The sequence below is a fragment of the Camarhynchus parvulus genome, chromosome 2 (genome assembly GCF_901933205.1).
Source record: "Camarhynchus parvulus chromosome 2, STF_HiC, whole genome shotgun sequence".
Lineage (NCBI taxonomy): Eukaryota > Metazoa > Chordata > Aves > Passeriformes > Thraupidae > Camarhynchus > Camarhynchus parvulus.
In genome coordinates, this window is record NC_044572.1 from 108,190,363 (window position 1) to 108,203,226 (window position 12,864).

General features: G+C 42.7%; 1 protein-coding gene across 1 annotated transcript in view; it reads right to left on the bottom strand.

The window, feature by feature from the left end:
• Window positions 1-11,906, bottom strand: part of B4GALT6 (beta-1,4-galactosyltransferase 6) — a 30,996-nt gene extending 19,090 nt beyond the window's left edge. The window contains exon 1 of the mRNA XM_030971162.1: window positions 11,282-11,906. Coding sequence (XP_030827022.1) covers window positions 11,282-11,396 — 115 coding nt within the window. The 5' untranslated portion in view covers window positions 11,397-11,906. The remainder of the gene's footprint in view (window positions 1-11,281) is intronic.
• Between the last annotated feature and the right edge of the window lie 958 nt (window positions 11,907-12,864).

Genomic DNA, 12,864 nt, shown 5'->3' on the forward strand with positions numbered 1-12,864 from the left:
TTAAGTCCGTGGGCCCTTATGGGGTGTACCAAGTGCTCAGGGAGGTGGCAGATGTCATTGCATAGCCACTCCTGACCATCTTTGATCAATCATAATGAGTGGAAGAAATGCCTGTGGACTAGAGGAATGCAAATGTCTCTCCTAGCTTCAAGAAGGAAGACCCGGAGAAGTACAGGCTGATCAGCTTCAGCTTGATCCCAGGGAAGGTGTTGGAGCAGCTAATCCTGGAAACCATTCTTCAGGTACATAAATGACAAGAAAATCATAAGAAACAGTCAACCAACTAGGTAACCTTCTCTGATGAAAGATAGATAAGGAAAAAGCAGGGGGCATTGTCTACCAGGACTTCACTAAGCCTTTCACACTGTATCCTATAAGACCCTCATTGACAAACTGCTGATGTACAGGCTGGCTAAGCAAGCGGTGAGCTGGATCAAAAGTTGACTGACCAAGCCCAGAGGGTGAGGTCAGTGGCCAGTGATCAATAGTAGCCCAGGGGTCAATACCAGGTTCATTCTTGTTTAACACCTTCATTAATAATCTGGATGGCAAGCAGAACAGAACCTCACAAAGTTTGTTTATGACACAAAAGTGGGGTAAGTAGCTGATATGCCAAAGGGCCATGCTGCCATCCAGAGGTACCTCAGCAGGCTGGAGAAATGTGCTGACATGGACTTCATGCAGTTCACAAGGAACAGTGCAAACTTCTGCATCTGGGGAGGAACAACTGCAGACACCAAAATATGCTTAGGGGCAACCAATTGGAAAGCAACTTGACAGAAGAGGCTTTGGAGGTCCTGGTGGACATCAAGTGGAACATGAGCCAGCAATGTGCTGCAAAGAAGGCCTACAGCATCCTGGGATGCATTAGGAAAAATGCTGCCAGCAGGTCAAGGTGATTCTTCACAGCCTTCACTCAGCACTGTTCAAGCCACACCTGCTATAGTGTCCAGTTCTGAGTTCCACAGTGGAATAGAGAAGAACATGGACATCCTGGAGAGCATCCAACAACAGGCCATGAAGAAGATAAAGGGACGGAAGCATCGCTTCTATCAGGAAAGGCTGAGAGAGCAGGGATTGCTGAGCCCCAAAAGAGAAAGCTCAGGGGGTCACATTAATGTGTACAAAGGGCAGGTGTATATGTACACAAGGTCTATGAAGGGAAGGTGCAAAAAGGGACAGAGCCAGCCACTTTCCAGTGGTGCTCAGGGATAGAACCAGAGGCAGTGGGCACAAACTGAAACACAGGATATTCCACCTGAACACCAGGAAACACTTCTACACTGTGAGCACTGGCACAGGTTGCTCACAGCGGTTGTGGAGAATATCCTCAGAAATATTCTAAAGCCTTCCAGACAAGGGCCTGAGCAATTGGCTCCAGGTGGTACTTCTTGAGTAGGGAGGTTGGACTAGATAAACTCCAGATATCCCTTCCAACCTCAACTAATCTGCGATTTTTTGTCTACTTTTATCTTTCTGCATTTGTACCAACCATCGCTGTCACAGTGCAAAGCAAAGCACAAACCAGGAAGGCAAAATTTCACATGTAACCAAAGAAAACATCTAACAATGTAGCACCTAGAAGCAATTTTATTCATATTCTTCTTATTTCACTGCACACAGTTCATAATAAGTAAGAAAGAGAATTTTTGGCTCCAGAAACATAGAATCCAGGCTGTCACATGGTTTACAGGTTAATCAGATGGAAAGTGCAGTGAGGAATATAAGACAACACACACACATAGCACACCTTGGAATCAATACTATACTAAGTGTTCCATCTCAAGCAACTGCAAGTGTCAGCTCAGAGCTCATAACTAATTCAGATGAAGTTTTCCTATCCATTGATCCAGATCTGCATCAGCAATCATGAACACACAGCCACATGTCAATAATCAAAAGTCCTAGTTTTAGGGCATTATTTAAAACTCATTCTAATAACACACATTATGGCATTAAAGGGATCATCCTGTATTTCAGAGGACATATTAAAAGTATCAGATGAATCATTTTTTCTCTCAAATTTTTATAGCTCACTAGTTATTAATAGTTTTATGTGCTAAACTGTTGGGGGAGGGCAATGCATTAATTTTAAAAGTATAAAAAAACGTAAAAATGTCTCAGTGTTTTATATCAGGTGGCTTTTTGTTATTTAGGTATTCACCTGAAGACTATTTACCCCTTTTTTTAAAGAAAATTAAATCATTCACAGATCACTCTCCATTAGGGAATCAAGCTCCTTCCAAGCAGTACACTAAAAAATCAAAGCACTTCTCACAATACTGCATTTAGTTTATCATCCCACAATTTCACAGGAAAAGCACAAGACTCATTTTTATATAGAAACTTAGTAAGTTATCATGCTGTACTCGTACACCAAAGCAAAGCCAACAAAATATGCCATGCACTTAGAAGCAACCAATGTAGTAAAATATACAACAGGACAAGTGAATTTGAAACTGGGTCAATGACTGACATTCTGAACAGGACTAGGAAGTTAGAAATGTGATGATTTTAAAAACATAGAAGAGTATGAATTATTACCAAAAATTATTTTTAAATACCAAACAAAAATGGACAAACTTGGAGGCAACAAATTTGATTTTCAAATGCAGCTTTCATTCTACCAAAGCAAAACCAGAAAACCAAGGCCAAACAAACCCAACAACATGGAAAAAAACACTATGTCAAGAATATTTTCAAAGCAATTAGCAAAAAGTTAGCATGCCCCTTAAAAAAAAAAAAGAAAAAAAAAAAGATGATCTATCATCAGAGCAGTTATAGGAACATTATTCACTGATCGTTCCAGCAAAAAAAATGCTGAAAAACTCAGATAGGAAATATTTCATAGAGAACCCATGGATTCTGCAAGATCCAAGTGCAGTAAACATGGCTTTAGGCAATAGGTCTTGACAAATGACCATTTGACCATTGCCCCTGAAGTTACTCATCTGCTAGTCAACCAACACCTGTTTTCATGGGACTTCTGAAAAGCACGTTCAACATATTGTATAAAAATTGGTATGGATTCAAACAGGTTAACAGAAAGGTCTCCACTAGTAATTGTAAATGGGGGAATCATCTCATGGGAGCATTTCTAGAACAAGTCCCACATGTACCTCTTCTTATCTCAAGGTTATGGGATATTGTTCTCAGCAATACTGGAGTTAGAAATACACTATTGGCAGAGTTCACACATGGCAAATTAACATAGAAGTGTTAAAGATTAAATTCTATGATTAATCTAACTAAACAGTAAACAGATTGCTGAGAGTGCTTCTGAAATATCACAGTTACAATTCCAGGAGCTAGAATATTTTCTGCAGTATGATGACTTTAGTCTGTGAAACTGATTCATTAAACAACTTAGCTGTGAAGGACAATACCCCAAGTAACATAAGACTGCTGTAAACTGGTTCCAATTCAAAAATGGAAATCTACAACAAACATCAATAAATACTATTGCAAGTGTCCAACTTCCTTACCACTGTATTTATTTTTACACATTTGTTGTTAATCAGAAGTTGTTTTTAAAACAGATGCAACAGCATAAAAAAAGAAAAAACTTTGTGCCTTGAAATATATTCTTTACTTGATTTGTTTTTCAATATTCAATAGCAGTTTTGCACTATTTGTAAAATAATAATAAATCCAATCTTATTTCACAGGGATAGTGAGACTGCATTTGAGTCTGTATATGTATACCTCCTTATAAAAAAAAATCTTAGAAAGATATAAATCACCTCAATCTGTTGAAAAAAAACCAAAAGCTCCCAGTGTTTCTGGTGGCTAACAGTAATCTTTCAAATGGTGTAGATGGACGAATCTGTATCAGCTGCAACAGAGAAGCTCCAAATTTGTTTTTTAATACTTCAGACAACCTCTGTATATTTCCTGCAACAATGGATATGTCAAATGGATGTGTCCTCTGGCTGCAGGTCTGAGGAATTGGAAAAATATCAGTTCACTGTTTATTGGGAGACAGAAAATGAGGGGATCTCCATTTACAGTGAAAAAATTGAATCAAAATTTCTTTCCCTAACAGTAGTTTTAAGCATGATAAAGGATACAATGTTCAATAAAATTTCTAATATATTTGATACTATTCTATCCTCTCAGGCTATTAGTTGATTATACAGTAAGCTGTAGAATAATTCAATAAATGCACAATGAACTGAAGGTAAAGGAGGACAAGCACAAATCTAAGAAAGTGAACTGACCATTGGCAATACCTTGCAAAAAAGCATCTTTTGTATTTTAAAGTCCTGAAACCAATCTCTGCACTGTGCTCACAAGAATCTAGCACTGGATCCCACACAAAGCATAATTACTTCATGCTGCTCCCCATAATACGATTGCATAATTTGAATACAAAAGATTACCTAAGAGTAAGAGCTATAGAAAGGCAAGTAAAAATAGTCACTTGTAGAAATAGTCTTATTAATCAAAAAGCCAGTAGATAAGCTATCTTTCACCACAGACAGACGTGGAAATGGTTAAAGCTTTGGCCCTGTCAGTAAGGCATCACAATTCAGATAAATGTCCCCAGGGTATACAATCTCTCCTTCTCAACCCATGAAAAGAACGCATTCAAATAACTGGCTGGCTAAAGTGAAAACTCATTTCACATGAGGTCTCATAATTACTTTGTCCTTGTGAAGTTAGCTGCACACCATAAGTACCTGGTTTTTTTCTGCTTTCTGACTAAGAACAACATCACAAAATGAATACTGATTGAAATCTTATGCAGGCAAGTTCCCTGGCAAATAACAAGTAATATCTAAGTGCTTTAGGAAAACTATCAGATAAAAAATGCAGAACCACTGATTCAGAAATAAATATGCATGCTTAGTCAAAATAATCTGTTGGTAAACGTGAAAGACAGTCATGAATGACAGGACTACAATAATTTATTCAGCATCAAGTGCTAGGAATGACTGTGCTGGGCCAACATAATGGAAAAGTCTCTGCACCTCCCAGACCAAGGCAGAAAATGTACCCATGACACTGCCCGAGTTCAGTGGATTCAAGGAGCTCATGCGCTTAGTCAGAATGCTGAGGAACATTTGATCACTGGAAATCAGGGATCAAGCAGAGTGTTTAAACCTCCATTTCCCCTCTGCACAAGAGAAAAAAAGTCCCTGTTAATCAGAAAGTAAACTACACTTTCACAGGTAAAAGATTTTATGATAATTTGTGGAACTGACATGAAAAACTGCAATGCAAGGAAGAAGAAGACTTCTGCAGCTAAATGAAAGTACTCCTGCTCCAAATGAAGCCTTTAATAACAGGTGAACTTCAATAATGGAATATAGCTGAAAATAGCTCCCAAACAACAACCAGTTCTGTAGTACAGGCATTTCCATGCAGAAATTATAAAACAATGGGACAGGCAAGTTTCATATCTACTCAAGAAACTTGTAAGAGACCCATGAGAATAATTCCCTAGAAAGAAATAAAAGAAGGCAATAACAAGGAAAGAAAAATACTAACATGAACATCTCCCACACCCTGCAAAACTCATCAGCCTTTTATCAGATACTTCCCCACAGCATGAGAAATGAGCAAGTTGTATCAGTCCTATTTCACTGCAGCCCTAGATCTGCACTAAACCTATATAGAGGCGCTATTACAAAACCCTCAGACAAGGTATTACCAGCCCCCTATCATTGTGGCAAGCACAGTCAACAGTATCCTGCCCTGTACTAGCAACAGTATAACCAGCACATCCATACCAGTAACTGTTGTCTCTTCAGCCTGTAAAATCATATTTGTCCAGTTTGGGCATCCCAGTAAGAACCAAATATTAATACCAGAACAAGCCCAGAGGAAACCTTCCAAAATCGAAGCATATTATGTACAAGCAGAAACTAAAATAAATGGGTTTGCTCAGTCTGAAATAGAAATGGCTAAGAGCAGGGTGCTTTTTATTTTTTTCTGTCTTCAGTGATACAGTATTCTTGTTAAGAGAAGACTAAATTGAACACTTGAAAGTAGTCAGTCAAAAGACACAAGGCAATGGACATAAGGTGAGATATTACAATTACATATTACAATTTTCTCACAGTTGTCTGACACTGGAACAGGTTTCCCAGAGAGACAGCAAAATCTTCATCCCTGGATTTATTCAAAAACCCAAGTGGACACGACCCTGAGCAATGTGATCCAGTAGGATCTGCTTTCAGCAGGAGGTTGGATCAGGTGACTTCCAGGTGTCCCTGCTAATCTAAATTATTCTGTAATCAAACAGCAAGTCTTCAGAAATGCCACAATTGCCACAGATGCAACAAAGAATACCAGCACAAAGGCTGTGCCCATATTTATGGGCTCACCACCTGAAAGCCATGATAAGCATTTCTCTTGCCCATAGCATTTTCAGGACTCTTCTCTATTTCTGCACAAGTTCAAAAAGGAGTGATATCATTCTTCCTATTAGGAAAACTAAGAACAGGAAATAGATTTATATAAAATCGTGAGCTAAAACCAATAGAGATTATTCCAAGTTCCATGCAAGCTGCACAGCTGCCTTTTGGTTAGGATTGACAAAAAAGCAGCAAGAGTTTAATAAAAGAAGCAGAAGACCATAAAAGAGAAAACATTAGCTATTTTTTCCTCTTCAAATTCATTTCACCCTTCAGGATTCTTAGTTACTGATTTCAAAGCAGACTGCATCTTCTTTGATCACTACATTGTTTCATAACCAGCTCTTATTTGAACTGCAGAGGTCATTACATCCAAGGTAGACAAGCTAGAATCTCAGAATAAGCTGAGTTGGAAAAGACCCATCAGGACCATGGAGTGCAACTACTGCCCCTGCACAGGACACTCCGAGAACGTCACCATGTGCCTGAGAATATTGTCCAAGCACTTCTCTAACTCTGTCAGGCCTGATGCTGTGACCTCTTCCCTGGAGAGCCTGTTCCAGTACTCAAGCACTCTCTGGCTGAAAAACTAGACTGCAATCAACTACAATATTGCTTACTCTTCCTCCCAGTCTGGCAAATGTTCTCTGCTGCAACAAGACAGAAAGGAATAACCCAGGGATGAATAAGAGATCATTTTCTGAGATCTGTCCAATGTAATTTCAGTTATAATGCTGAGAGCAAATAGAAAAAACAGGAAAAAAAGAGAAAAAAATTGTCTCTTGCAATACTCAGATTGGTTTGGCAGTGAAATTAGACCAGCAAATGCTCTCCCTTGGTCACCATTGCCTTGTTAATTTGTCTTATTCTCCTAATCATTGAATCCTTTCCACGATGTAAACTCAAACATATAAATGGGTTCTGGATGGCTGTCAGGACCAGACATACATTATTTGAGTCCCTTTTATTACTACTTTTATCTATAACACTGAAAAAATCCCCATGTTGGTGCCAAATATTCCTGCTCTTATCTAGCTTCTTCAACCTTTAACTAACACATGAATATTTGCAACTTTCAATGAAGTTGCAGAATCACAGGTTATTAATTCAAGATCAGAAATTTCAGTTTCTGCTTTAACCAGAGAAGCACAAAATGAACTACTGTCACAAAAATGGTCATTCTGGAGAAGCAGCACCTCTTATCTGCTTTTATTAAATACTTGAAACCATCTCACAGAAGTATCATTAAACATTTAAATGATTTTAAGTTTTAAGTATTTTAAATGTTTTTGACCATTTCTGACCACTTGCCATCCTATCTATTAAGGTTTTCCTCTGAAACATCCACTGAATTAAACAGGAAAAATTAAAATTAGAAAAATAGTTGTCTTCTCTAATTAATAGTTAGAAATCAATCTGCTCTTGTGTTTCAGCTCCTCTGACTATCAAAAGACTACCAGGGTGCTGAGGTAGGGTTGCAATCACCTCTACTTCATCCAATCATCTGTGCTTACAGAAAAGACAAAAGCAGGCACATGAACAATCCAAACATAGAACATGAATTCTTCTCAACCATTTAAACCACATATTTTTATATTCATTACAGTACTATATGTCTTCATCTCAAAACACAGAACCACACCTGAAAACGTGAAAATGTGATTTTCCTCCCCTTGTATTCTGAAGTACATGGAATAATAAAAGCTTCTGTTTCCCAAAGAACTAGCATTCTGAGAGGTCTCTTCAAAAACAGAACAGTGATATTACTGCAATATCTGTAATTATGGTGCAAATGAAAACTTTTAAATATTAGACAAATAATGCCTTTATATAAATACCTTAATATAAGTAATTACAATTTCTTTCTTCTAAACAAATTGTCAATACTTCAAGTTGATTGATGTAAACTCCATTTGTTACAAAATTTGCAGTTTGTCAAAAAAAATGCAGTAACTCTATTTTCTAAATAGTTTGAAGGACAGAGGGAATGTGACAGTGATCTCTTTGAGAATTCTTCCAGTGCTAAGGGCTTACATGTGCAGATGTCTTTTCCCTTTGATAAGTCGTTAATTGCTTGCTAAGGGGGATTCCCCCTCCATTAGCCCATAAAAATTCAAAATTTCAATCAACTTTGACGTCTCACAAAACCATTCTGCTGCATAACTCGTGTATTTTTCCCCTCCCACCTTCCAGTACACTGCTGCTCCATAAAACATTTGGGAGTCCAACTTCTCCCTCTCTTTTCAGTTTCTCTGACTACCACAAAGAGAAGCCAGCCACGGAGCAGCTCCAGTTCCCTACAACACAATTAGTATTTTCTTCCTCTCTGACATTGTGCCTTGCAGCTTGTTGAGGAAGAAAATGTTCTGGTGAACTAAAATATCTTCAGTAAAACACATCTTTACACATAAATTACAACAGATCCCAACCATTTATGACTTCCATGCAGAAAATTTTTAATGAAAAGCTGCTAACAGGCAAGGTGGCTGAGCTTCAATAAGCAACCTTTATCCTTCCTTCTCTCCACACACACAATCAGCCTTGACTTAGATGCATCTATTTCATTTCACACAGCAAAAAGGTGCAAATACAGTGAAATATTCTACTCTATCACAATATGCAAATGCCATGAGCATACAGTATAAGACTATTAGATGAATCATCTGCCTGTAAACTTGGGTGTTCCTAAGTGCTTAGAGAATCTTCCATTCTTGCAACTTACATTTCCACTATACTGCCAGGAAGCTTGTTGGTTTTTAGATAATATCTGACCTTCTTTCTCTCCATTCCACACAGTAACATTTTAAGGAGCAATTCCTGGGAAATCAGCATTACATCTGCAGGCTGATAGGCTGAGACGTAAAACTTTCCTACTGCCCTTCACCATTTTCTATTTATTCTCTTCCCCAGGATCCTTCAGACCAGCACAGGACAGCAGCATTTCAAGATGGACCTAAGAAGTGCCACAGACAAGGAATAAGTTCATTATTGCCTGGTTTTAACTTAAGCTGGATGAGTTCACACCACCACTGGATACAGTTAGGGCAGCACAGCATTGATCAGTGGCTGGAAAGAGCTGTAATCTCACAAATTCATGTAACGACCCAAGATCTTTGCATTGTTAAACCACATCTTGAAAGGGCCAACTACAGTATTTGTGTCTGAGACAACAAGAGAGACTAGTTTGAATATGATCCTTTTTTCCCTTAGGGTTGATCAGATCTAATTCACCTACCCCAAGAACACTTTTGGTACATACTGTTGATTTCATTTCATTCCTGGTACAAAGGAAGCTGAAAAGATATGTAATTCCCGGTAGCTGAGCAGAAAGATGAAGTCAGAAATTTAAAGTCTCATCACTAAAGGCTCTGATTCTGAGCAAGGTACTACATAAGCCTTGCTTAGTGAGACAATGCTCTTCCTAACAAAGTACCCATTGGCAAGAAACATTTAAGTAACAAAGTAAAACTACAGCTGCATACATTATATTAGATGTTATAAGTTTCACTTACAAAGATGTAGAAACTGCACTCAGCTATTAAAATCATGTATCAATTACTTGCAATTAAAGTCTACTTTATATATGTGTCCTGCACCAGCATCTCAAAGACCTAAGATGTCTAAATGGACATCAGCATCATTCTCACTTGGAAGACTACATCAGATCCCTTTCAGCAGGAAAACACTGACAGACAAGAAAGTTCTGAAATGTAACCCTATAAATATTATATATTTCCTATTTTTTTAATTTATTTGAACTAGAAGAATAAGTGGCAGACTTGTAAATATTGTAGGAAGTACAAAAGTAAAGGAAAACCACAGAATGATAGGTGAACTATATAAGAACTATTTATGTATAGAAGCAACCACTGCACCTTGAAAGTGTTTAAAAGTTAGATAGGAGATAGTGAACAAGAGGGAGCCAAACAGCATAAAGACACAATCAACAGGAAACAATTCCTGAAGATGCAGTGATCACACCATTGTGGACATTTTGTAGTAATGACTGCAGAGAGAAGTTTTAAGCACTAAGGATGAAAAGAGAGATGATTTGGCAAGTATTTAGGCAACACCTGATAAGCAAGGAGATGTGCAGAAAAATATGGCAATGTTCCCTGGGGAAAAAAAGGAAAACATCCCCTAATCAAGGAACACACAACACAAGGAAATCCCACAGAGCACCATATAGGATACCACTGGCCTTAGCTCTGGGATAATGCTAACCAGTTCTAAAAGGATCTTCCACTGAGAAAAAGCCTGATGGTCTCCCAGTAACTGCAGAACAGCGAACTAAGGGAACCAGCAAATTTTTTTGGTTTGTGTTAGAAACAAACTTGAACAGTTGTTTTATTAAGCTTCTTCTAAATCAGAGGGTTTGTCTCCCTCTGAAGTGGTTCCTTCAGAAGTGGAAGAGTCACCGAACTGTAAAACCTGTGAAGAGAGAGAGATCCCTCTAACAGAAGTAAAAAACGAATATTCAAACGGGTCCTTCATTTTTGTTCACACGGGGTTTATTATTAATGCAGTTACTAATAATCTGAAAGATTAATACATTTAAGTGACTTCAGCAGTTTTGCAGTTCTTTCCCAGTTCATACCACGGTAACACGACGAAACGCTGAGCCGCTTCAGCGCCTGACTTTGCCAGCCGGAGAAGCAAGGGCAGCATCCACCTACCTCGCGATGGCAGATGAACCTTCTAGAGCTTTTGAAAGCAGCAGAACAAAGATGCGGGATCCGCGCACGTTACCGCCGCCCCCGCCGGCCGCCCCGACCCTTCCCGGGCGGGCGGGATCGCGTTCCGACAGCCGAGCCGCCCCTGGCCCGGCGCCGCCCGTGCCCTCCCCGCCGCGGTGACAGCCCGGGGGAGGCGGGCGCGCCCCCCACCCCCGCTCCCCGCGGGGGCGGCTCCGGACTCACCGATCCCGGGGGCCACATAGATGAAGTAGAGGCAGGACGAGGAAAAGGAGAAGAAGAAGATGAAGGCGAGCATGGAGCGGTTGGAGACGCGCAGCACCTTCCGCAGCAGTGGCATCCTCCCGCCGCGCCGGCCGCCGGCCGCTCCGCTCAGTCCCGGCGAGCCGCGGCGGCGCTTCCTAGGGGGAGGCGGCCCGCTCCTCCCATGGATCGGGCGGCGAGAAGGTGACGAGGGGGCGAGGGGAGCTCCCGCCCTCCGTCCCCGGGAGCGGGGCTGGCAGGGGCAGCGCCGCGGCGTGCGGAGGAGGGCGGGCGGCGGCGCTTTGTGGCCGCTCCTGCCGTCTCCTCGCGGGCGGCTGCAGCGGCGATGCCCGCCCGCCTCCGCGCTGCGCCTCCGGGCGGGCTGAACCGCCGCCGCAGGGAGGGGCCCCTTGGCTCTGCCGCGGGGCTCGGGGAACGCTCCCGCCGCTGCTCACATGCCGCCGGGCGCCGCGGCCACCCGCGCTGCCGCCTGCAGTCCCCGTACTAGCGGCGGCGGCGGCCGCAGCAGCAGCATCCCCGCTGCGGGCGAGCAGAGTCACCTCCGCGCTGCGCCCTGCCCTGCGCTGCCCGGCCCCACGGCTCCCGCGCCGCCCCGCACCGCACCGGGAGGAGCCGCCCCGCACCGGGAGGAGCCGCCCCGCACCGGGAGGAGCCGCGCGGCCGCTGCGGCGGTTGTGGCGCGCGCGAGCCACGGCGCGGCGGCGGCACTGCGGGACTGCAGCGGGCGGGCGCGCGCCAGCCCCGCCCCCGCGGTCCCGCGGGCCAATTGGGAGGCGAGGGAGAAGCGAGCCCGCGGCCGCCGATTGGCTGTTGCGCGCGCACCGTTGCTATCAGCGGGCTGCGGGAGGGGGGCGGGGAGCCGTGAGGCGGCTCGGCAGGGCCCAGAGTCCCGCCCCGCCCGCCCGGCGCTGCCGCTGCTGCTGTGTGCTTCTCCGTGTCCAGTCACCTCGGCCTTGTGCAGAACACAGGGGACCGGGTTCCTGCCCCCCGTGCCCACTTTTGAGCGCTGGTGCCTGTCCTTCCCTTCCCTTCTTCAGGTGGCGCTGTCCCTGTGCCACGGGTGGATGTCGTTGTGCTTCCAGCTGTTTTAATGCAGAGCGGTTGGAAACGGGAGTCAGGGCTGGCAGCTTCTCTCATATGAGAGGCTGCAGGAGCTGGGCCTGCTTAGTCTAGAGAAGAGGTCTGAGAGGGGAACTCGTTAATGCATATGAACATCTCAAGGGTGGCTGTCAAGAGAATCGTGCCAGATTCTTCCCAGGGGTGCCCAGCGACAGGAGTAATGGCCATAAACTAGAACACAAGCATCACCTCAACACGTCAAAGAGGAAGAACCTCTTTACATTCAGGATGGCCAAGCACTGGAGCAGGTGCCCAGGGATGTCATGGAGGCTCTCTCTCCAGAGTAATTTAAAACCCACCTGGATGCAGTCCTGTGTAACATGCTCCAGGTAACCCTGGCTTGGAAGATGGTCCCTCCCAGATGTAATGCAACACCTCCCAACAATAACAATTATGTGGTTCTGTTTTTCTGTCACCCAAGAGCT